Genomic DNA, 25,908 nt, shown 5'->3' on the forward strand with positions numbered 1-25,908 from the left:
GCGTGACTTAACACCACTGAATATGGAGTGAATGTATAACTGTCTCATGTAAAGCTTTGTGACCATGTCTGTGAAAGGCACTATACAAATAAAGCTCTTCTTCTTCTGGTTCCAACTGTGCCAAACTACAAGGTGATGTGACAACAGACTGTTAGCTGCCGATTGGTTAAGACACAGTGGGGCCTTCTTCTTTGAGTCTTCCACAAACACTGTTCCCGATCTATGAAACTGTGCTTGTATTATAAGCGATTTACTACACGTCAGAACCCTCTGAAATACTTAAAATGTCTGCCAAGACATTGATCATATCTGACAATGGTAGAGCTGTATGGGAGCATACCTTCATCACTTCGACTAACAAGCTGTGAATCAATGAAAAACGTAATGATTAATGACTTGCCAAGCATGTAAAGCACAATACAAATGTAAGACATGGTTATTCATTCAAAAGGCCCCCCTTCTTTCTCAAGATTTTACCTCTTCAGTGTTTAATCAACATGGACTTCAATCTACTTTCCATGAACTATACTTTCTGCAAGACCGTATGTGTGTATGTATCTGGCTTATAGAAAAATATGAAAGTTCCTTTCATTGACACCATTTTCACAGCTCACATTTTCAGCAGAGCTATATTTAAATTCAGTTTGTATCAGAGAGGCTTGATGGGCAAAAACATGATGCCAATTTAAATGCAAAGGTTATAGAGCTGTTTCATTTGAGGTGGCATTTTGGCACACAGCGACGGTTTAAGACAGACAGAAGAAGAAGAAAAAAAATGGTTGACTAGTCACACAGAAACAGCAAGTGTTTGTAAGATGAGGTAAGCCCTAAGCACCTTCAGCTCTTTTCAATGTGTCAAAGTCAAACAAGTTTTCATTTCTCACCAAAATCCACTTTGGGGACAGAGCCATGTGTTTATCGCCCAAAGAAACATCAAACAACAAATAAAAAAGAGATTTTCTAAATGTGACAGTAATGTATTATGAAAAACTTGGCAGCACTTTGATTTATGTATCAAACAAAAAGTATAAAGGTTAGCACTCGCTTTCCCTCTGGCTACTGAAGTCAGAAATACAATGCTCTACTTGAGACTTTTTTAAGGATCTGAGCTCAAGAGTATGCCAGTGAGAGAAAAAAAGCTTTGCCTTGTGGTTGAGGCTGTCATTAGCCGGAGAATCCCACCCCGCTTACTGGTGTTGGCTGTGAGTTTTAGGCAGGTATAGCCCAGAAGGAAGGGAGTGACTGGATCGCGGGACCTGGCCTAAAGGTCTTAAAGTGGCAGCAACTGACAGCGATCAAACTGGGACTTTATCTTCTCTTAGGACAGCTTTTTCCCCATTTAAATACAGTTGTGGTATAAATGCCGAAAACATGATAATGAATGACTGTGCGGATAAATAATAATAAAAAATCTCCAAAGGATGATCAAAGAATGAGGAGAGCGGCCATTTTTGGGAAAAGCGCCAATTGTGGTGTAATTTGTCTGTCGACCTTCATCTCCATTTCCAATACTTATTTTCAATACTTATCGACATACATCCATTAGTTGAAATAGGCTACAAATACTTCCTTTTTTTAATGAAACTGACTAGAACTTAGAAATGACTAAACTGTGACTAACTATAAATATTTTCCTCTAAGACTAAAAGGGGTGCCAAAAAACAACACTGGAATTACTGTATGAGGCAGTTTTAAATCGCCATAAAACATAAAAAGTGGGTACAATTTTTTCAGTTGCTACTCAGTTGTTTTCTCAGACAATTATAACTTTGAGAAAAATGATCTTTTCTTCAAGCTGTACTGAGATCTCGGCCTTGTCTGTGTACAAGGCGAAACATCACCCGGGGTTTCAAGCAAAGAAGTGATAAATCCTACTTTTTCATCACACAGTCTCTTTGCGGGGGATTTTAACCATTTCATATTACGTTATCTCCAGAACTAAGCCATGTGAATCCCTGGTGAAGCCTATGTAACCATTTACTAAGCCCATCTCCATTCATTATGCAGCCCGTCTTTATTCATTCAGAGACATTACATGAAATTTGTGATATAGAAGTTGGACTCATTACAGTGACAGTGGCATTAACCTTTCCATAAAACCCAGTGGATATGGGAAACTGTGCTCTCTGCAGTTTGCTGAATGACACGGCTGATGTGTATTGCATATTTAAAAAGCAGGACATTGTATAATGTTATAACTAATTAAATACTTTTCATATAGTACACATAGTGTGTGCTCACTGTCATTTACAGTGACAGTGAAGAGGAGGAAATATCAAATCTGTTTCCACATGGCACAATGGCAGTGATTCTCAAACTGGGACAAGGACTAGAAATCGAGCAAAACAGTGATTTTGATTTGTTTTAAAGATACTTTACATCAATGTTATTGTCATTAGGTTTGAACCTGTTTGAACAATATTTAGTTCGACTTAAGTCTAGCTTCATCTCAGTCCAGACCTGGTTTAGTAATGTTATTTTGGTATATTTCAAGGATAGTCTGGGCTTTGGAGAAGACTATAGTTTTGATTTAAAGTGTGAGGTGTACTTTATTCCCCCATAGGGAAATTTGTCCCCTGCATTTGACGCATCCTTCAATGCCATGGTTATGATCACTGGCTTGGAATATTTCATCCCCAGAACAAGAATAGATCAGAATCAAAATTGTATTTATTGCCATTGTTCGTAAACAGATTCACAAACTAGGAATATTCTTCGGTTCATTGTGCAACATGAAAAGTAAAACATATAACATATAACTTAGATAAATAAGTTATATTTATCTACCAAGATTTCCTATCTGTTGCCACATTAACTTTCCTTTTGTTTTCACCCAAAGGGGGCGGGGACTCAGCATGTTGCTTCTATCTATTATAGGAGCATGTTTGTTATCACTGGCATCTTGGTTTATGTTTTGACTTTTAGGACAGAATAATTGGCTTTGTGACACAGAAACAAATAACCTTACACAGTGCACCTTTAACATAACAAATAAACAAAGTCAGTCATATTAAATTCAATCAGCTAATCTGAGGACTGACCCTAAAGCTGGGAATCACTAAGCTAGAATATGTTTTGACTTGATATTTTTCTCCATTGGTCTCTAGAACTGGATGATATTGAGTTTTATTTTAACCTTTCCAGATTACACTCCTCCGAAAGCACACTGTTTTCTGAGGCAGTACAAACTGTGCAAAGTTTGTGGTTGAGTCACTTTGTCTTATTATTTCTGATCCACGTCCCTAAAAGTGCGGCTCAAAACTCATCGTTCTTGGACGTGCTGTTGGAGCGCGTTACTTGTGTCATTTTCTGACGCCGGAAACTTCACCTTTTAAACACAGGCAGCCAAAGCGTGACCTTTAATTAAAGAGAAAAACATGACAAGTTTTCAGTGTGCTCCCGCAGAAGTGTCATCGGGCTGGAAAAAAGGGTAGCCCCAAACAAAACACTGGAGGAGCAATCAAAACTTTAAACTTTGTACTCGAGTCACTGGTCAGCTTTCTTTATAAAGTATAACAAATAAATAAGGCAAGTACTGTTTTCTTTCACTTGCTTACAACGACCTATCCACTTAATTTTTTTTTTTCCTTGAATAGAAGAACTACATTTCAGATCTGCTTCAATAAATTCAACAAATGCCAAAGACGAACAAGATAGATTTTGGTCTAAATTGGACAATAATCTGTAATCGGAGGTTCACAAAACCAAATTGCCGATCAATTTCAGTTAATTTCGTAGAATCTATTGTGTGCCTTTGTTGATGGAAAAGAACACCTCAACAAAATAAAAGGAAGTACTAGTATTATTTATCCAAATCTTGGTTGGTTAAGATCTTAAGTGGTTGGCTGCTGGTTAACCCGTAATTAATTAACTCTTTGGACATTATGTGAGGCATAATAATAGTGAATAAGAGTCATCAATTACCACAAACTAAGTGATAACACTCTCACCTCACAAAAAGAAGGTCTTGACTTGATTGGAATTCGCACGGACACGACTCCCCTGAAAAAGAGAGTCAGAAATCTCAGTGTGACTTTCCTGGTTTGTTAATGGAAAAAAATAAAAAATAAAATAAATAAATAAATAAATAAAGGAAACACTTGAACAACACAATGTAACTCCAAGTGTTCCCTTTATTTATATATCAAATAAAGGGAACACTGTGTTGTTCAAGTGTTCCCCTTGTAGAAAGAGATCCTTCACATTTGACCACCACCAGCAGGACCACAGTGCAACACCTGAAGACCCATCTCCAGGACTTGAGCCAGTATTTGATCAGGATCTATAGCTGGAGCTGGATTTGGCCTATTTTGAGCATGTTTTCAGTTGAGATGACGATACAAGGTATTGTTATTGCACTGAAAATGAATAGACTCGGCCATGTAACAGTATGACTACATCCTACTCCTTGTGTTGGGGCGGCAGTGGCGTGGATGGTAGAGCGGGTCGTCTCGTGATCGGAAGGGCGGGGTTTCGAATCCCACCTCCTGCATACATTGGTGCTTTAAGTGCCTAATGAAGGTGGAAAAGCGCTATAAAAGTTGAGACCATTTACCATTATTGTAAAAACATAAACATACAGGCTCCATACACAACCATAGCAAACTTGTTCCTCCTGATGTCTTCAAATATACAGTCTTGACCCTCAGGCTGTACCTTCCTCATAGAAATTCACCCAAAGAGACAGACAAATCCATACAGTAGAGTGGGAATACAGTATATTGATATTTGCATTATATCTGGAGATAGGAGTGATCAGTCAAGGACACACATGGGCAGCCAGGGAGGATAGCGAACACTTGAACCAATTCCATAGCTGCCGCTGACTGCACTACTCAGGGTGCATAACAATATCACCTGCCTCTGCTTGACATTGGCAGTGTGTCATGTTCACAGATGTGGCTGCTTTCGGATCAGCCCGATGCAGCTCTCACATAGACGTCTGTGGGACCACGAATCCACCTTAAAAAGTGTGGTGTAAGCATTTTTGCAAGTAGTAGGAAAAAAACAAAACTGCTTCACTTGGCTATAGCTTTGACATGTAAACAGGTTGCTAGGTTACACAATAAAAGACAGCTAAATGAAGCCTAGACGTAAATTCAGCCTGGGAGACAAATTTCAGCATCACCTAGCACTTTGAGGTTTCGTTGAAATGTAAAGTGCAATATAAATAAAATGTATTATTATTATTATTATTATTACCTGCCTCCAGCTAAGGATCACGTCTGTAAAGGTCACACCTCCACCTCAGCCTATCAGTGCAGAGCCACACCTTTGTCACAGCCAATCATCATCCGCGGTCCTGCGTTTAAGCTCGCCTGCTTCCCAGCTGTGCTGCAACCCACCTCTACCCCTTCACCGCCTCTTCTGTCTGTGGCTTCACCTTGCTACATCCTCCACCGGTAAGACTCCAGTAAGACATCGCTAACTCTAACCTACAAACTATAATCCGTATATCGATGTCTACTGCAGGAGTCTGATCACCAAAATATTGTTTTTTATATAAATTGTTGTACAAAGGGGGATAAATATAAATGTTAGTGTTTCATAAACTTTTGCATATTTAGGTTACCATATATTTTGGTTTTGGGCTATGTTTAGGGAAACTTTGTAAATCACAGACGGCCTCATAAGTTTCTATTGCGGATATCGATATTACATCACTTATACGTGTAATGATAATTTGCCAATATATTTACAAATATCATTTACAAATTTAGCCAACAATAACAAAGTGACAATCACTATGCCAATGCCATAGGTGTTAAAAGGAATGTTTACTCACTTACATATTCTAGTTAAATTACTCTTTTAGTTCTACTTCTGAGTAAGTTCTTTTACTTTCCCACTAAAAGTTAATAACCTGAGTGACATTACTGAGTCACCTTTCACCTTTTGTACCTTTATTGTATATTTCAGTGGGGAAAATGTGCTTCAATAAAAATAACCCAGAACTGGCTCCAAAATTATGGCTCCACTGACAGTTAATTAGAAAACGGGCTGCTTATTTAGCTCGTTGCTTTGGAAGAGTTGCGGTTTGCCTCTAATATTGATTGAAATGTACTGGGGCAGAGGATTGCTTTGTTTTTGTGCTTAAAGGCTGTTTTTTTTTCTTGTGAGTTGCTTTATTAACACACACCCTTAGCCCACTGTGCGCTCCCACATGAACAGAGCAGCCAAATAATCCTCATTTAAGGAAACTGACTAAGCAGATTAAGTTTAATCATGCATCACAAACAAACCTTGAATTGTCTTTGGGTGTGTGGAAGCTGCACATACTTAGGAGCAGTTTGTTTGTGAAGTTTCTTAATCTTCAAGCAAACTTTTGTTTTAAGCTCAGAATAAGAGCTGTTTCTTGCCGCCTCGTTCTTGCCTTTGAAATAAAAAAGCAAAAGATAAAAAAGTGTTTGCAGACAATTCAAAGCATTAAAACAATTGTTTTCACTGTGTCTGAGTGTGTTTCCTCCTCTATGCTCTGGTTTCCATCATTTACCCAAAATATACACAACAGACCAATCCACAGGTGCTCCTGACCAAATCTAGCTCAAGATCTGGAAATGAGTTCCCAGGTGCAGCTTCCCTCTGCTCTTTTCTTGACAGGTTACATTGAATCATGGGTCAAATGCAGGGGGAGGACAGCTTTCCTTATATTGACAATAAGGTATACCTTGTAAAAGCTAAAATCTTTCATATTCAACATAAAAAATAAAAATAAACTATAAACAATTGTAAGTGTTGCAACTGAAAGAACAGATCTCACTGGATACATTTAGATAACTTCTGAGAGAACTTCAAATACAGCCTTTTTTATGTTTCAATGTTTCAACGTTTTCAAGAGGACATGCTAGTCCACCTGTTGTTGATACTGTAAGTAAAGTTCAGATTGTAGCTTGAGCAATTTAAACATGTTATGTTGAGTAGTTTTTTAAATAAAATATAAGAAAGTGTCATAATAATGCCAATAACATATTATAAAATCATACCTGTCTTTACATGCGGTCCATTTACTTGCACATCATGCAAATGAGATGGCATTCTTTGGCGCATGCGCAGTTCCTGCTCCTCCAGCATGTTTTGCTTCCGTGGTGAGCTCTGACTGTGGCTGTGAGGCTGTGTTGAATAAAGAGGATCTGTGAAAAGCGGAGCAGTTCAGGGACTTAAGTTAAACTGCATACGGTGAAGGGTAAGCGTGTCACGATGACGCTCATAAATCTTGCCGATAGTATTTCAACTGCACGCTTTGCTTTACTGCTGGTGTATGTTAGCATGTGCGGCTAGTGTTAGCATCTCGTTAGAGACACCGGAGACACCAAAACAAAAGTGAAACCAAGCTAATTCATAACGTGTCCGTTCGTTATAAACCGTTTTATTGCGTTATGCATATATATGATCTCAAAAGCAAATGAATGAAAATACATCATTACCGTAAAATTAATTCTTTAATTCTTTGGCTACCCTTTTTTTTCTCTTACAGGTGGACCACGATGTCAACAACAGAGCCAATCATCAAATCAAAGCAGACACAGAAAGAAATCAATGGAATTTCTACACAAGTTGTTTGTACAGAGTTTAGTAATCACATTTTTGTTGTTGTCACTCAGTATGGCAAAATAGGCACTTTAGTATCTGTCACACCAGACGCCAGGTGTAATGACATCAGCACTCCAACCTTCTCTACCAGAGTACTTCTGGGAAAAGACGAGGTATGTACCTGCACAGAGCCTACATGCTGTATTTTTATTATTTTACCATGACCCAGACTTTCACATAGAGGAATGGGTGGATAGTGGAGTTCAACAGATGTATTGCTAGAAAGGATATAGGAACAGAAACTTTTCAAATTTCACATTTGTCATCACATTGTACAAATATTCACTATATATATTATAATATTCATTTTTCAGATGGATGCCCTTCATTATATTTTGGTCAGATTTATAACTACACGGCAGCTACTAAGGCTCATTCATACTTCACAAGACGCAAGAACTTCTTGTTCTTGCACTCTGAGCTGCAGAACAAAATGAAGTCACTTTTGCCTTGTTGCCATGGAACTGTCCTCAGTTAGAAAACATTTCCATGGTTGCAAGGCAAAAGTGACTTCATTTTGTTCTGCAGCTCAGAGTGCAAGAACAAGAAGTTCTTGCGTCTTGTGAAGTATGAATGAGCCTTAATAACCCTACTGTGAAATAAAATACTACATATAGGTCGTGTTCACACTCTAGAATGTTACGATGTCAAAATATGAGGCGGAGGGCAATGTAGCCATTGCCCTCCGCCTCATATTTTGACAAAATAAAAATTCTCAAATGTTACACCTCATATTTGATTGTGATTGGATTCACAAACTGACATTTATTTATTTTTTTATGGCAGAGAGGCCTATCTACTGGACAACATCGCCTTAGTTACCTTAGTTGTATAAGCCAAAAACTAGTTACCATGGTTACCATCATGGAATTTTCAGTTGCCCTCCACCTCAGTTAATGTGATGTCACATGAACACAACCTTACGCTTTCCTGAAAGCTTCAGGAGACTATAACAATATAATACAAAACAGTTCCTGTTCTCTTAATGAAATGCTGCTGAGTGACCTCCCTTTGTTTGTGCTTCTATTTTCAGCCAATGACACACGTCTGTGCCAAAAATCTGACAACATTCGTCTCACAAGAAGCCGCTAATAGACCTGTATTATTGGGACTGGCCCTCAAGGATTCCTCAAAAGAGTCTTTACAACAATGTAAAGACTTGATCAAAACCTGTCAAGTGTGGTAAAAAAAACATGGAGCGAACGGTGGAGATGTGTGGGGGCTGTCTATGGTGTTATGATCTTTTGGTAACTGTTGTAGCTTTATTTCTTTTATATAAATAAATACTTGTCAGTACATTTTTTATAATAATAAAGAAGAAAGTGAGACCTGGTTGTTTTTGGAATAATTCCCCTCAAATTTCTTCTGAGATCATTGTGTTTGTTGTGTTTATTTTACAAGTAAAATATATGATGTACTGTACTGGAGTTTTTTACCATCTATATCACAGGAATTACTTTTGTAATTCTCATAGCATATTCCCCAATATAACTTGAACAGGTCACCTTTGCAACTTGATTTGGTTTGAATAACTGCAACGCTCTTTTCCCTGAGAGGGATAAATGGCGCTCCGCTTTCAATAGACTGTGTAAATGAATGGAATAAGCATTTAAACACTTTAAATTGCCCCATCAGATTGAAAAATTGAGTTAAATGTATTATAATCTAGCCGCTAACATTCTGTGGCTGTGATCGACTGCAGCTTTCACAAATACGCGGCATCAAAAGGTCATCGCGTTTAAGAGTCTATTTTTAGCTTTGTCTTGACTCAGCTTTGAGATCCAGCTATAGGGCTGTGATACAAAGGGTGAGGTGTGTGAACTTGACTTCTAATTACTTTGTTACATTTTAAGCAATATGAATTGGGGATTTTATTACAGGCCTGTATCACAATCACAACATAATTTTGCTTCAGGCATGAATATTTTCTTTTACCTGGCTGAGCACAGTTGTAAGATCTTGAAAGGGGTCCCTAGTAGTCCCCACTCCTCGGGCAATGCTCCAGGCAATACACCACGTGCACCCAATGTGAGGTTCAAGTGGCACAAAGGTTCCCTAGCGGACTAAATACGTACAGGTGAAACTCAGAAAATTAGAATATTGTTAAAAAGTGCCATTCAACTTAAACTGTGAAACTAATGCATATGATATACACTCATTACATGCTAAGTGAGATATAGCCTTCATTTGTTAGAATTTTGATTATTATGTCACTTTGCATGTAATGAGTCTATATCATATATTATTTTCACATTTTTAGTTGAATTAGAGAAATAAATGAACTTTTGAACGATAGGCCTATTCTAATTTTACGAGTTTCACCTTTACAGCCCATTTTGCAACAGTCACCATGTATTACAGGCTCTGTACCTGATTTTTGCTTTACAAACAATGAAGGTGGGAGCGGGTAAATTATTAGGTGTTTCCAAACTCATGGCTAACTTTCCTAACACATTCCTGGGTTCCAAATTGTTCACAGGGATGAGTTCATATGCACTTTTCATCATTTGAGTCACTTCCCAGGGTCACACAATGGATGAGAATGCTTTGTCAAAGGATGCAAAGATGTTTTCTACAAATATTTATAATATTTCCTAGTGAAAGACGACAAAACTAAAATTGTTCCACTATAACAGAAAAAAATATCCGTCATAGGGCTTCAAGGTTAACCTCAAATCAATGGCAAGTTTGCGTCATGAAGGGCCGATTTTCATCATTGCCAAAACACCAAGTTGTTTTACATCAGTGCTCCGAGACCCGCCATTGCCTTGATAACAAGCTGCGACCCAAATAAAACTGTAATTTGTCATATATCTTATAAAATATTGTATTTACCACACATGTTTTTATTGAACATTGCTTTTAAGACTGAAATTATGATCAAAACAACCCAATAATATTAATTTTAACAGACTCCAGTGTGTTTCCATGTTGTTTCAGATGGAAAATATTGAAAAAAAGTTCCCTATAGGCTCGCGACCCACTTTTGAGTCCCGACCCACCAGTTGAGAATCACTGTTTTACATTATATATGACCAAGTGGGATGTTCTGCAAAGACATTTAAAAAATACACTATAAAAAACACTATTTCTCGCATTTTTAGAGTACTTAAACAGGTATTTGATTCCTTATTTGCATAATGATATTTCTCAAAATCATACTGGGGGCCAGAGGTTCTGTGCTGGAGGGCCGGATATGGCCCCCGGGCCTTACGTTGCCTACCCCTGGCATAAAGTAACATCTAGAAATGTGTAGTTTCTGTGATCACATTTATTTGAGTAGGTTCTCGCGTTGTAGATAAAATATAAGTAAAATAAATATTTATTGAATGAAATATGCATAATTTTGTTTTGTATTTTTTTAATTAGTAGCCTATTATTATGATGATTTATTTTCTTTTTTTTTAAACATATTATTATGATTTAATTATGCATTATTCTTCACGCTTTGCTGTTAAAACTTGAAACGTTTTTCCAATTTCCATGACACGTAAAGGCAACACGATGACGACAGACGCGGCCCAGGCCACGTGACCAATCCACCTGTGCATAACCTGTTTATGTGCTGCTCTAGAAACTCACCGCTCACGGACATTGGCAAATCTTCCCTCTTTACACAAAGTTTCGTCCTCATCAATGTCGACACGTTTTCACGTTTTTCAACTCACCTGAATGGTTTGCGTGTTTTTACATTAGTTTGTTTTTTCTAGCCACTTTTATTGCTCCTCCTGTGGACTTCGCTCTCGACAAAGATACCTATCAAACAAGGAAGTGCTCGGCTGCTGAGGTGCTAACATGGATACATCGTCGGCGCTTGGTTAATGGCTTTCTCGTTCTGGATTTTGATCCTCTAAAGTTGGCTTATACACGGGCTGTTTTGTGGAGACTTTAACTGGATAAAGCTGATTCCTCCCCCCTCCTCTCTCTCCTCTTCTTTCTTCTGCGCACAAGGTGAGATAGCCCCGCTGTTGACTGTAATAACACCGGCATCATCAGCTTTTGGAAGTAATAATCCACCATAATCATTATTCTTGATTACACTTCTAGCTCCTCCTCGTGTCCAGTAATGCGTCTCAGAGAACATGTTATAACCTTTGCCCCCGAAATGTCGAAGTGTGCTCTGACTTGGTGGTGTTTTATGTCTCTCCCCCAGATGAACATCTCTTCTGAAGGCGTGGAGTCAGCAGAGGGTAATAATTCAGTTGTTCACCTGGATGCCCCTATTATCCCGGAAACATCGCACATGTCCAATATGACCATTATCCGGACAGGGAATGGTTCCGTTGATGACCAGATGTTCTTGAACACGGTGGCGGCCCAGGCGCTCTCAGGACTGTTTGTGTGGACGGCCCTGCTCATCACATGCCACCAGGTGAGTCGACAGGCCACTTATGCCATAACTTATAATCACATGAGAGTTGCTTAAACAGGAAACCACTATTTTCTTTGGCTTCCACATTCATTAATTTTTTTCACACACTTTTTCGTCATGTTTGTTTGAAGTTATTAATGTGTAATGATTATATATGATGTGCTGAATGTATACACTTTTATATAAAGATCAAAGTAACCAAGTAATGTTTGGTAAAGGTGTAGGCAAAGGTAAAGCCTCTTCAATACGAGAGATAAGAGAACATTTTCTTTCCACTCGTCAAGCGCACTGTGTGATCACAGTGCCGCGCCTGGGGATCCATCTTCAGACCTTGAACTAGGTTTGGTCTGTGCTATCTTGTGCACGTTTTCTTTTAAAGGGATGAGCTGTATTAGTCAGAAGAAACTCACCCAAACACTGAGATCCTGCAAACTTCACATTGAAAGGCCTTGCATGATCTGGGAATCAAAGCCGAGACTTTCTTGCTGTTGGAGATCCACTGTGCCATATATGGATTGGAGTTGTGACAGATATCTTAAAAACTACACTTTTTTCAACTAATTTGCAGTATATTTTGCTTGTTGTGTTCAGTACTTTTGCCTGTAGTGCTTTCATTCAGTTAGCCTGAGTCCTTTAGACTTGCTATACTTCCTTTGACTATAACAACCGTAAAAGATATAAAACATACAATCTTCACAGCAACACATTGACAAAGTGAATCAGTGCATGTGGCTCTTGTTTGTAATAATACCGCGCTACAGTATTCTGTCAGGATGGGAGTGTGTAATGGGAGACAGTTGGAGACAGACAGATTGCACCTCCTTTGCCAGAGGATGAAAACTAATTCTTCTATTTACAAAGGATTATTACAAACTGGGACATACTGTATCCCAGTTAGTGTTACAGGCATCTCTGGGTTTCCATAACTTCATGACCACACAGGTACGGCTCTCACTGCAGGTTTATTTAGTTTCTTTTCGGCTTAAGTGTTTGTCCGGAATCAAGGTTAGGACGATTCTAAGGGCCCAGAAGAGCAGACCCTTTTTATTTTTTTGCATAAATGTGCTAGGGCCCCTCATGCACTCAATGTGTGTATTTTGTCAATTTTGACTAACAAAGAGGGTATGTTGTATATATGTAAGTTTTATCAGAAAAAAGTGTAAGGGGCCCAGAAATGTTTGTTTCTGGTGGCGCCCCTGGTTGTCTGAATAATAATATTGTTGGAAATTGTAATTACTTTTGATAAGTTAGAGAAAATGATATTGGGAATAAACAAATAAAGAGAGGCCAACATGCGCCTGTGCCAGGGTGAGCTCTTTAATAAACAGATATTAATTTCTCTGAATTGCGTTATGCACCTTTCATAAGTGGCCTAAGCCAACATTAAAACACTCTTGAGTTTTCTGTTGTTTTTTTTGCTGTTTGTTTAATAAAGTTAATTGTAGAACCAAAAAGCCTGAGCCCACAGAGCAACCAGCGAAACACAGAGCCATCTTATTCAGACACGCTTCCAGGCTGCTGTAAATGACTGTTTTCTCGCGTGTGGCTGAGTTACCCACTGTGTGCGGATAATGGCTTATCATTACGGCTTTATCATTTGCTGAGAATGCAGTGGGGTGCAATGTATTATCAGCAGGGAAATCAATTGATATTAAGATAACATTTACAGCTTTATACACAGCCATTGTCGTGATCATGGTGTTTTAGGAGAAGCGTTATGTTACTCCGAATTCGTATTGACTTGTTATTAAGTTTCTCTATTCAATAGCCTCAATGTGTTCCCCCGCATGTGGCCGTAGCTCACGACACGCACGGATCTGCTCTTTCATTGCAGCGTTTAAATCTGAAAAAGCAATACCTGTTTAGAGATCCACTAAATTGGATACTTGCTTTTTAATATAGCCCTTGTTTTGTTGAACCCGGGACATTTTAATTGAACAAATAAATAGTGAAGCGGGCCGCAGGGAGAAGGCTCTAGTCACACGGGGAGAATAAAACGGTCCGAGTGCTGCAAAGCTGTGGTTTCATTCGAGTTGGCTCGCGAGAATTGCTATAGACTCTTAAACCCTCTTTCTGAATACTAAGCACAGATAGACAATGACCTTAGATCCTCTCTGCTGCAGTTGCCAATACTTTCAGGCTGGTAATCAGTGAAGTGTGTCTCGTCTTTTCTCCCTTGGTGTAAGTCCCAATGCGGCTCGATACAACCATAAAGCTTTCAATATTTTACTGTCATGTTTTGTAGCCTGCGAAAACCATCTTTAAAAGTTGTATCTTTTTTTCACTATTCAATTGTTCAAAAACGGCAAACTTCTAGCTTTTGACAAGTCTTGACCTAGAGTCCAGTCTTAAAGCTATGAGAATAACATGTTCAAATCCATTATTGTTTCACTGACGTTCTTCAACTTTTCTTATCTAAAATCACAGCCTTCAAGAAACTTGTCCAACCACATTATTTATTTGCATACTTGCTCATATCTAGCGCAACAACATGTACGTCAACCATACTATTTTTGATTAAACATTGATGAAAAACATGGCTTAATTAGATAACATTGTCCTATTGACCTGAGAATCGGTAAATAAACTGAACTAAAATAAGATAAGATAAGAGATGATACTTTATTGATCTCACAGATGGAGAAATTGCGTTCGATGAGCGAGCATCCGGCAGCAGCACCCATTCAGTGCGCACCACTCTTTTTCCACTCTTTTTTTTCTCTTTTTTTTAAATGTATGTCTAGTTAGAGATGCTGGTTATTAAATTAGTATCTGGAGGGGTTAATCGTTTGTCTGTCCAGTTCACCTGTCAGTAATCCCAATTTCTATGTCACTGATTGATGGACCTCTCTATATTATATATTCTAGCAAAAAGCCTCCGTGTCCATCTGGGCCATGACGTCTAAAAGAAACTCACAGTTTTTTGATATGTTATGCAAACAGGGGACATCTGTCTACAGTCCACTCCACCGAGGAAACGTCCAAATGCATCACACCCCCAACCTTCGTGTAATCACCCTTCAATGTGACTTTCTAATGGCCATTTAATCAAGCTGCATGTGGCAAAGAGACTCACTGGCTAAACAGAGAGGCAAAATGTCCCCTGGAAACACAAAATGACAAACTTAAAGAGGAAAATGTTCTGCCAACACTCTACTAGAGATTTATTATAGGCGAGTAAACAATTATATGCTGTTGTCATAGTATTGCTGTTCCTATCACCTGCCACAATAGGTGACTATGTTGTAAATTGTAAAGTGCCCAGAGTGGATAGACCTTGTTTGCTCATGGTTGGTTGTCAGTTTTTGTCCTGCAGGTAATTCTTGTACTGTCATACATGATGTTTGCAATGAGGTAGTAGTGGCAATGGTTATAGGTGTGGTAGAAGGAAAAGGTTTTGTGGCTGCACAATTTTGGAAGAAAAAAAAAGTGGTTTTAAAGCAGTAATCAGTAACTCATGCCCCTAGACGCCATCCAACATCCTATTACACAATGGAAGTGTTTCTCACTCAAACTTGGCTGTAAATACTCCTTTAAGTGGCGCTAGCCCACAGTTAGCTTTTCCTGTTAGCTTGTTAGCTTCTTCTTCGTGATTCTATTGGTGTGTATTGGTGGCTCTGACCCGGAGGCAGGGACGTTGCAATAGAATAGAATAGAAATAGAATAGAAAAAACTTTATTGTCTACCATGCACAATGATGGCAGACATTTGCCTTTGGCTTGCTCATACATTCTAATACATTTGCCCAGCAATGTACATAATAAAATCAGTTCATTATAAAATCACTTCACTGCAGACACAGTAGCAGCAGGTACACTTCATTAAGGAAAGGAAAAAGGAACAGACTGGCTGAACGACATTAATACCTACAACTTATTCAGCTCCTTGATGGCAAAGGGAACAAAAGAATTCCTGTACACATTTTTCTTGGCACAAGGAAGTCTGTATCTCTGCCCTGATGGAAGGAGCTCAAAGTGATGGGACAATCAGGTGGCTATCGTCATCTGTGATCTTAATACAGACACGACGCACTGCTTTACTATAATGCTGAGATAAACTGGTTTGTTCTTGGCCTGTTATTTTACTGCCCTGTTTAACAACTCTGCCAAGTTTAGCTTTGTTTTTGACAGTTAAATGACCAAACCAAGAGACTATGTTAAATATCAGTACGCTCTCAATTAAACACTGATAAACCCTTGATAAGATGTGTTCACTAACTTCAAAACCTCTCAGCTGACGCAGCAGGAAAAGCCTTTGCTGAGCTTTCTTGTAAACACAGTCAACATGTTCGTTAACTGTGAAAGAATTGTCCAAAATTGTTCCTAGATATTTGAATGAGTCCACTTGCTCTACATCATGTCCGTTTAACTGAAGTGGCTAGAACAGTGGATTTGACGGCCCCAGTTTCCTTTGGTTGCTAAAGCACATTTATTTTGTCTTATTTACGTTAAGTTGAAGGTTCCTGTCCTGGAACCATTTCATAAGCTCGGCTGTCGAGTTTACATAGTGAGCCACCGAGTCAATGTTGGTGAGACGTGCAACCAATGCCATGTCATCAGCTTGATTAAGGTTAAAATGTTTGTGTCATATCTGATTTCATTTGTGTATATTGAAAATAACAAGGGGGATAATATGCACCCTTGAGGCAGACCTGTGTTTAGCGTTAAACTGTCAGACATCACATATTAACTTTGACTCTTTGGGGTCTGCTGTAAACAGAAACTCCTTCAGCCACTGAATAATGGTGGAGTTTACCCTGAGATGAGTCAAGCGTGTGAGCAGTGTGTTTATGTTCACTGTGTTGAATGCGGAAGACAAGTCCATGAACAGAATGCGCACCCAAGACTTAGGTTTGTTGAGGTGTTCAGTCACTGTCTGGATGAGAGGCCAGAGACACCAGGGGGAGATGAAAGACCCCCCAATCATCCCATTAACACTTGTATTACCCCCAGAGGGACTACGAAAAGGATTTATTAAGGGAAACAAGTTACTTGGAACTGCTTTAATGACTGTGATTAGATTTGTAATTTATGTTTTAAAGGAGTGGTTTAGCTGGGAAAGTTTTGGGATTAAATTTTCTACCTATAACTCGAAAACAATGTTGATCTCAACTGGTATGATAATAATTTGATGACTGGCCCTGTTTCTCACGCCTCATTCAAAAATTTGCCCTGCGACCTACCCAGTTGAGAACCAATGTTTCTCGTGCACTTTGGTCAAAGTAATTTAGATTGTGATCTTGATGTCACAGTACGGTTCCTGGATTGCATTTTAACCCCCCTGGCCGCTCTGGCATGGCTTTAACTAACGGTGTACTATTTCGTTCTTAGACGTTCTTGGAATACAATGAATCTGCCTTGAGTTTAAAGACAGAAACATTGTACCTCATTTAGTGAGTCAACTATTCAATCGGAAATTTAAAGTATTGGTAATGGCTTCCCAGCAGAGTGCACATTGTAAAGCATAAAGTCTGCGCTGTGTCTGAGGTTCAAGTCAGGTGATCATTGCTTTTTTTATTGCCTACATACAAACTGACAGTGTAGACAGTGTGAGATAAATCCGTGCTATAAATACATCCCTGATTTGACTTCTCAATAGCTTGACAACCCACTCTTTTCTATGAATATCAATATCAAAACAACACACGCTGCAATACATCAACAAAGGTGTTTCTATTTAGGAATGTGTTTTGACAATATTGATCTGTAAAGAAAAGCTTGCTCGTGTCATAATTTATATCTTTGTGTTTTTGTTTGTTTCCCAATGGCAGATCTACACACATCTCCGATCCTACACGGTCCCTAACGAGCAGCGATACATCATCCGCATCCTGTTCATCGTGCCAATCTATGCCTTCGACTCCTGGCTCAGCCTCCTCTTCATCAGCAACGACCAGTACTATGTGTACTTTGACTCGGTGCGCGACTGCTATGAAGGTATGCTGTGCACTTACTATACTCCTGTTTGTCCTTTGAAAAAAGCAACGCAAAATGTTAACACGTTTCAAGGGTATCTGGTGTGATAATATTTATATTTGTTTAACTTTGAAAATTATTCGGTTGCCAATTATGCTTTAAACATGGAGAGATTCTTTAATAAGAGGTGACAAAGTAAGATAGTGTTTTCTCAAAGTACAGAGGAATTGAATTGCGGTAAAAACTCATAGCATATGGTTAGAGTGAAATAGGTTCCACATTCAAACCAGCTGATCTACGTCCCAACCATTAATTATTGTAATTCATTAAAACTATCTTTCAAATATGTCATGGAACATTATCTGTGTGCAGATCAATAAACTTCAGGGTTTATGATGACGAGGTAATCATACTGAACTTTAGCCCATGACCAAACAAGCTGTGTGTTTGTTATTCCATCTTCTGTGTGCTAAAATACTGCACCAACGTATAGATAACATTATTTGTTCCTCAAAATCTGAATCCAAGCCAATTATTAATGGCCACAAAACAAATTGGAAACGCTGTATTCTACTAAAGAGATCCCAATATCAGCAGCAAATAGAGGCAAGCAATAGTCAAAAAGCAACAAGACCACTTATATTGAGTCCAGAGTAGGACTGGGTACCATTAAACAGTATTGAAAGCAGGTTCCCGAAAAAAAAAAATGTTCAGAAAGCAGGTTTTGATGCCTGTTTGGTCCAGGGACTACCGTTTTTTTTTTTTTTTATTCGGTATCGATAAAGTACTGGTATTGATAAAATGTGCGTTACACAGCCCTCGTCCAGACAGAGCTTGGTTCAATGTCAGGAATTTAAACATTTTGCCTATTAAGTCTGACAGACGTGATGGGCAGGTATCTGTAACACCTTCTGACAGGACATGTGTGGGGGTTGGAGGTGATGTAGCTGGCTCTTTGAGTGACATGTTGGTGGTAAATTGGATGTAAGTGCTCTGTAGAACAGTGATTTTTGGAGGATTTGTTGACTATGTGCGGCAGTGTGTTGCGTGAGTCCACATTTCACACCAGACCATTATTGAAGATCTCTTTCAACAAACCTGTCTGTTGGAGACAGAATCCTTACGCACGACTAAGAACATTCTGACTAAGATACTCCCGATCTCATTTGCACCTTTATGGCCCTTGAGGCATTCTTACCCGTCTGTCTTTGTTGCAGACAGTGGTGTAACATTTCCTTAGGTCACCCGTATAAGTATGACAGCCCACATGGAGACGCAAAACCAGCTCTAACTAGTTTTTTTCAGAGCCATTGTTCCCTTGCTCTGAAACCTCAACATCTCTGGTGTTAGGTTTCTAAGGACTTAACACCTTCACTGATGATTTTGCATACTGTGTCTTACATTGCTTAAGGCCTAATTATACTTTACAGTTTTTGTGTCCCTGGGTGATGCTTTCCCAACGACCTGTGAAGCTTATATATAGTCTCTGTGAGCCGTGAAACAGATTAGTAAAGTTCATAAAGAAGACCATTATGTCATTGAGCAGAACCAGTAGCTTTGAGGATTTCTTTGACTCTGTGCTGAGACTGTCAAATCCCTTCTCATAGGGCCCATTACATATTGAAATATATGTACAGTATATTAAAAAAGTGATATCATAACTTTTCTCGAGGCCACAGTATCATTCTTCCTAAAACAGCTCTATGCTCAAATAATGAGGCTTTTCCTCATCAACTCCGATATTGATCAGTCTCTCCATGCTCTGAATGAGTGAGAGGGGCTTAACAAATCAGAATGTAGTTAAAAATTTATTTTCGAAGAAGCAGCAGATGATTCTCTTAAATATAAAGGTGCATGTGAATACACTTATCAAACACATATCAAAACTGTGATCTAGGCTTTAAGAGAGTAGTGAGTTGTTTTTCCTCCTCCACATTGATGGATCTAGTTTTCTAATCTTCTTGGAAACTTACTGTACACGGATGCTCCAAGAAAGCGAGGGGAGAGTTGAAAACGCTTTATTATGCAGGAGATTATTTTTCCCTTTGCTTTGGGGCAATTTTGCTGTTGATTGATGGCGCAGCGCTGCGAGAGGAGCACCGGTGTGTTACAACATAATGAACCTGCTCTGGACTGGACACCCCCTGCATTAGCTCCTTTTAATCCCTCCTTAAATAGCAACAAAGGATTAGCGTGGGATTGCGAAGTCACAGAGCCCTCAGGAGTATCCTAATGTAAAGACCAAATGAAGTTATTGTCTGAAAATGTAGAACTAATTGTTTTTATCAGTGCAAGTTTTCTCCAAAGGAATAGTTTGACCTTTTTAAATGAAGATATGCTTGAAGGAGAATGTGGATAATCCTAGAGTTGGGATCAGTGAGGACTAATCTACAGCACTGTGTGCTTGTAAAAGAAGGGTTTTTTATCTTCCAGCATTTGTCATTATGAAAGAATAATAAGAATATTGTTGGAAAAGTGTTCAGAAGTTCAATTTAAAGTGAAATGCTCCGACTGTTTTTATGTAGAATCCAGGCATAGAGAGGGAAACATTGGAGGCATAAATGTCACTCAAGACATTCTTACAAGTAGCTATATTTTCCATCAAGACACTTTTTAAGCCTGGCACTCGGGCATCTACTTTGACAGTGCTCAAATTCAGCGAACAACATCTCCATGGAGACAGGCTGGTGATGTCCTGCTATCAGCAAAGTTACAAGTCTGGTCTGAGGAGAGGCAGGAAAGGGGAAGAAGTTTTTTTTAAAAGGTCTTTCTGAACATTTAAAGCAGCACTAAGTAACGTGTTTCCCTTAATAAATCCTTTTTGTAGTCCCTCTGGGAGTAATGCAAGTGTTAATGGGATGTTAATGGGAAGTCTTATAGTTTAAGTTTATAGCTTATTTTTATCTAAACTCTGTGTTATATGTTTTTTATGTTTAATGTTGCACGTCTCACCAAGAAAAAATCCTATTTTGTGAACCTGTTTACAAGCAATGGCAATAAAAAATGATTCTTATTCTGATTCTGATTGGGGGGTCTTTCATCTCCACTGGTGTCTGGCCAGAAAAACACACTTGCAACTTCACTGCACTGAGTCAGGGTCACCGATAGACACTAATAGAATCCCGAAGAAGAAGCTAACAGGCTAACAGGCGGGCTAGCGCTACTTAAACAGTATTTACAGCCATGTTTGAGTGAAAAAAAAATATCTCCATTGGGTAATTGGATGAACAATATCCCTCTCTCCCTTTTGTCTTTTCTGTGAGCGTAGTATTTACTTTCACGGACAATTAATGAGTAAAAAACAGCAACATGCTACGACACCTGCAGTGGCGCTTTTGGCCTCTAGGGGCATGAGTTACTTAGTGCTGCTTTAAATAAGCATGTTTTTAAACACACTTTTTGAAAATGAGGACAAGCGCATTATGATGCTTTTACATTCAGTGCTGAATGTTTCATTTTTCTGTGGGTTTATTTGGGCTGCCGTGACCTTAACATTGTCAAAACCATAGCTTTTCATTTCATTGATACAGTTCAGTTCATATTTGCACAGATCTTGAACACAATAAGTCCATAAGCTTGGATACAAGAAGTCATATCTCGTTGGCAATAAGATACAATCAACTCGTGAAATGTGCCACATGTATCAATGTTTGTCAGTAGCATATTGGTATAAAATTGCCTTTTTACATTTATGTTTGAATTGCTCAAATGAGGTGCTAACCTTGAGTTCCTCGTCTTGGTCCTTCCAAAGATCTCAGAGTAAGGGTCACTTGGTTCACTGTGGCGCAAATACTAAAGAAGTTGCTTTTATCTTGCAGCATTCGTCATTTACAATTTTCTGAGCCTGTCCTTCGAGTATCTGGGCGGAGAGAGCGCTATCATGTCGGAGATTCGAGGGAAACCCATACAGTAAGTGCTTGCATTTTTATCCTATACGTACAGCCACGCACAGCCCATTGCTCAAAATGATCAGCTTTTACTGTCATTTTCTCCCACTACTAAATGTATTTCAGTCTCTTAGGCGTTGAGTACCGTGCTACAATTGCGAGGCATTTTTTTGCAGGCGGCTTTTACCCAATTCCCTGCGTCCCACATAATGTTATTGAGAGCAGGCGGAGTTGGCTTATGTGGATCGCACTGCTGGACTGTGGACCTGTACTTGATCGTTTTAAAAAGCACAACTTTTTTAAGTAGTTTGTTTAGTTTTGCTGATACCACATTTGTTTAAATTGATATTTCAGGACTTTTGCAGTCCTTATATCCAAGAGTTTAGTGATGCTAGGCTTGTGCTAGGCTAGCGCATGTCTATGGTAACTAGTAGCCTGCATTAAAAACCTCTTCAAATTCATTGGGTAGTCCTCCAAACGTGGCCATATCTGATTTATTGTAGAAAGCTCCTTTGTGAATTCCACGTGTAGTAATGCCAGCTGCAGGTAAACAAACTACTGTAGATCTGGCAGATCACTCCGCCGCTGCGTAGCTTACAACCAGGAAGCTGATGCAGCTTAAATATAAGTTATTTTAAATGCAAAATGGTATATTTCAAAAATGATTCAGTCAACACAGACATTTATATCGGTAGTCTAGTGTTAGAAGTGATTTACCTCAGGTGCACTGTGCTTGGGTCAGACTGTTTTTAATGCAGGCTACTAGTTACCATAGACATACGCTAGCCTAGCACTAGCCTCGTACCACTAAACTCTTCCAATATAAGGGCTGCATGAATTAAAAACAAAAAACATCTCCAGAAATCAACAACACTCTGGATAGCTTGGAAGTGAGGCCTTATGTGAAAAATCCTGAAATATCCCTTTAATGTTTGTTTTTAATATATACATCAGTGTAAAATCTTGCAAAAATGACATCTGATGCAGCTGCTCCTTTTCAGTGTGTATCTAAGGCCTAGGCAAATCCTGTTTTGTTTGTCAAATTCATTTCCATATTCATTGTTTTTCTAAATAGTAGTTGGCTACAACATTCTGATTTCAAGGAAGCCAAGTTAAAACATCAAAACTGCGCTTAAAGTTAGAATGGGCTGAATTTAGGCTGTTTTCTTTATATCCATGGGTTTGAAAGGTCATTAAAGACTAGGCGACAATAGTTTTAATCCCCATGAATCTCAGCAACAACCTGCATTTTGCCAGCTCTGTCTAATGTTCTTTACTTTCACCTCATTTGTCTCCTGCTGATTCACTTGTGGATGGGTCCGTTTTGTTGATAAATGGGATTTTTGTCCCTTCCCAAAATATAGTAATTCTCCTCGTCTTGGTTTTGTTTGTTTGGGAGAAAAAGGCTCGGGTTAAGTGACAGCCGCGCCAAAGCTGTTGCTCTAAATCCTTGAGTTATTTGAAGCTAAAATGGCTGTCTGCGTTTTGAGAAAAAGCCAGACCTATCGCTTAAATGACTCGATCGATAATGGTTTTGTTGTCAGATTTGTATTGAGCTTGCCTCTTCATATTACTGTATGCTGCAAACACTAATAACAGGCTACATGTTGATCAATAGAAAGGGCAACCATTTCCTTGTGATGTGAAAGCTGCTTTTTTTCCCCCCCTCAAGCTTTATTCAAAAGGAGAGTTGGCAAAACAACTCTATTTTTATTTTTTTATTTTTATTTTTTCCAAGATAGAGATCAGGGCCACAAAATACTGGTAGAATACTCGCTGCGATTTATCTGAATCTTTCTTTTATAATTAGATTTGGGATTTATGTTTTAAATCAAGACTGTGTTTAATGGGCACATTGTGTACCCCAATTGAGACACAAATATACTATATACAGTACCGTATTTTCCAGACTATAAGTCGCTCCGGTAGATAAGTCGCACCAGCCACAAAATGCATAACGAAGAAGATAAAAACATAAGTAGCTCCGGAGTATAAGTCGCACCAGCCTTAGCAACTACCTGGTCATGGAGACGTAACTGCACCGTTGACAAGCCTCTCCCGGCATCACGTTGTTTGCCAGTCCCTCACAAGGTTTTCGGCCACCACACTTTTTTTCTGCCGCTTGATACTGTTTTTTTAAATCTTCAGTGGAACAGGAGTAGCAGATACTGGTACACAAGCCTAGAGCGCCCTCTAGCAGCTGTCAGTGTGAAATTAACAAATAGGGGCGACTTATATATAAAATTATATAATTTCACATGTGTATAAGTTGCACCCCAAGGCAAACTGAAAATAAGTGCGACTTATATTCCGAAAAATATGGTATATATGTTTTATGTTTTTTTTGGCTGAATTGATTTTTTGTCTCCACAGGTCCAGTTGTCTTTATGGCACTTGTTGTCTGAGTGGAATTAGCTACTCTATTGGCTTTTTGCGATTCTGCAAACAGGTGAGCACCTTTTACACCCACTTTTTGTTTTTTCTTCATAGACACTACATTTGTGTGCCTATGCAGTGCTTACAGGCATTATATATGGGCGGCACGGTGGCACAGTGGTTAGCGCTTGTGCTTCACAGCTGGAAGGTCCGGGGTGCATGTTCTCCCGTGTCTGTGTAGGTTCCCTCCGGGTACCGCAGTTTCCCCGACCACTAAAAATGAGGGTGTGTTTGAGAGTGCGAGTGTTGGAGCAAAAGTTGTTTCATTATTATATTATTGTAAACTCAGACATTTGTGGGAAAAAACACTGTGCATCTAATTATAGAAGTATCGATTTCATAAACTTGCTTGCTTCTTTTCTAGCACTTCTGTGAAAGTGACCCTGCAAGTTGTGAAATGTGCTTATAAAGTCGGCCCTGTGAATACACTGCGTTCCAAATTATTATGAAAATTGGATTTTTGTGTCAAAAAGGTAAAAAAAAAAACAATAATAATGAAACTCATGGATGGTATCGTGTCTTGGGGCTCTATGAATCACTGACATTAATCTCAGAGACCTGGGATGATTACTTTTCAGGTTAAGCCCGGTTAAGGGAAAAACTACTGAAAAAGGGTGTTCCACTTTATTATGCAGATCATCATTTTCAAGCAATATGGGAAAGAAAAAGGGACTTTCTGCTGATGAAAAGTGTGAAATAGTTGAATGCCTTGGTCTAGGTATGAAAACCTTCGATATTCATATCATACTGATAAGAGATTTGTGGATGATTCAGAGCACACTCCGGTTTGTGCAGATAAAGGCACAATATGGACGGTTTCTGCCAGACAAACACATCAGATTATGAAAACAGATGCTACAAAGCAGGATACAGATATTTGAAGCTGCTGGTGCCTCTGGAGTCCCCCGAACATCAAGGTGTAGGACCCTCCAGAGGCTGCAGTTGTGCATAAACCTTCTATCCGGGCCTCCCCTAAACTGTTCATTGAAGCTGATGAACAGAAACGGCTGCAACAGGCTCAGAAATACATGAGGACTCATTTTCAAACAGTCTTCTTCACTGATGAGGCCGTGTAACCCTGGATGGTCAAATTAATGGAGTAGTGGATGGTTGGTGAATGGCCACAATGTCCCAACAAGGCTGTGACGTCAGTAAAGAGGTGGCGGAGTCATGTTTTGGGCCAGAATCATGAGGAGAGAGCTAGTCGGTCCCTTTAGGCCCTTTTAGGCTCCCTGAAGGTGTGAAAATGACCTTTGAAAAATATGTGGAGTTTCTGACTGACCACTGTCTTCTATGCTACAAAATGAAGAGCCGTGCTTTCCCTAACAAAATCCTCTTCATACACGACAACGCACCATGTCCTGCTGTAAAGAATACCTCTGCATCACTGGCTGCTATGGGCATAAAAGGAGAGAAACTCATGATGTGGACCCCCTCCTCCCCTGACCTCAACCCTATTGAGAACCTTTGGAGCCTCAACAAAAAAAACATCTATGAGGGTGGGAGGCAGTTTTTATCCAAATGGCAGCTCTGGAAGGTTATTCTAACATCCTGCAAAGAAATCCAAGCAGAAACGGTCCAAAAACACACAAGTTTAATGGATTTAAGAATTTTTAAGCTGTTATCACACAAGATCTCCTATGGTAAAATATAACTTGACCTGTTAATATTTTGTTTGATTGAAATAGCTTTTGATTTCAGAATATGA

The 25,908-nt window shown here is 39.1% G+C and overlaps 2 protein-coding genes across 2 annotated transcripts in view; both read left to right on the forward strand.

Annotated features, from left to right (window-relative positions):
• The first annotated feature begins 7,055 nt into the window (after positions 1 to 7,055).
• psmg3 (proteasome (prosome, macropain) assembly chaperone 3) lies at positions 7,056 to 8,911 on the forward strand. Its single transcript, XM_079564907.1, has 3 exons — positions 7,056 to 7,183; positions 7,475 to 7,703; positions 8,624 to 8,911. Exons 2-3 carry the CDS (start codon positions 7,485 to 7,487, stop codon positions 8,774 to 8,776), a joined length of 372 nt encoding a protein of 123 aa, XP_079421033.1. The 5' UTR covers positions 7,056 to 7,183; positions 7,475 to 7,484; the 3' UTR covers positions 8,777 to 8,911.
• A 2,190-nt stretch (positions 8,912 to 11,101) lies between these two features.
• Positions 11,102 to 25,908, forward strand: part of tmem184a (transmembrane protein 184a) — a 34,544-nt gene continuing 19,737 nt past the window's right edge. The window contains exons 1-5 of the mRNA XM_079564521.1: positions 11,102 to 11,541; positions 11,744 to 11,962; positions 17,733 to 17,898; positions 21,696 to 21,786; positions 24,138 to 24,213. Coding sequence (XP_079420647.1) covers positions 11,744 to 11,962; positions 17,733 to 17,898; positions 21,696 to 21,786; positions 24,138 to 24,213 — 552 coding nt within the window. The 5' untranslated portion in view covers positions 11,102 to 11,541. The remainder of the gene's footprint in view (positions 11,542 to 11,743; positions 11,963 to 17,732; positions 17,899 to 21,695; positions 21,787 to 24,137; positions 24,214 to 25,908) is intronic.

This window comes from Gobius niger (genome assembly GCF_951799975.1).
Source record: "Gobius niger genome assembly, chromosome: 10".
NCBI lineage: Eukaryota > Metazoa > Chordata > Actinopteri > Gobiiformes > Gobiidae > Gobius > Gobius niger.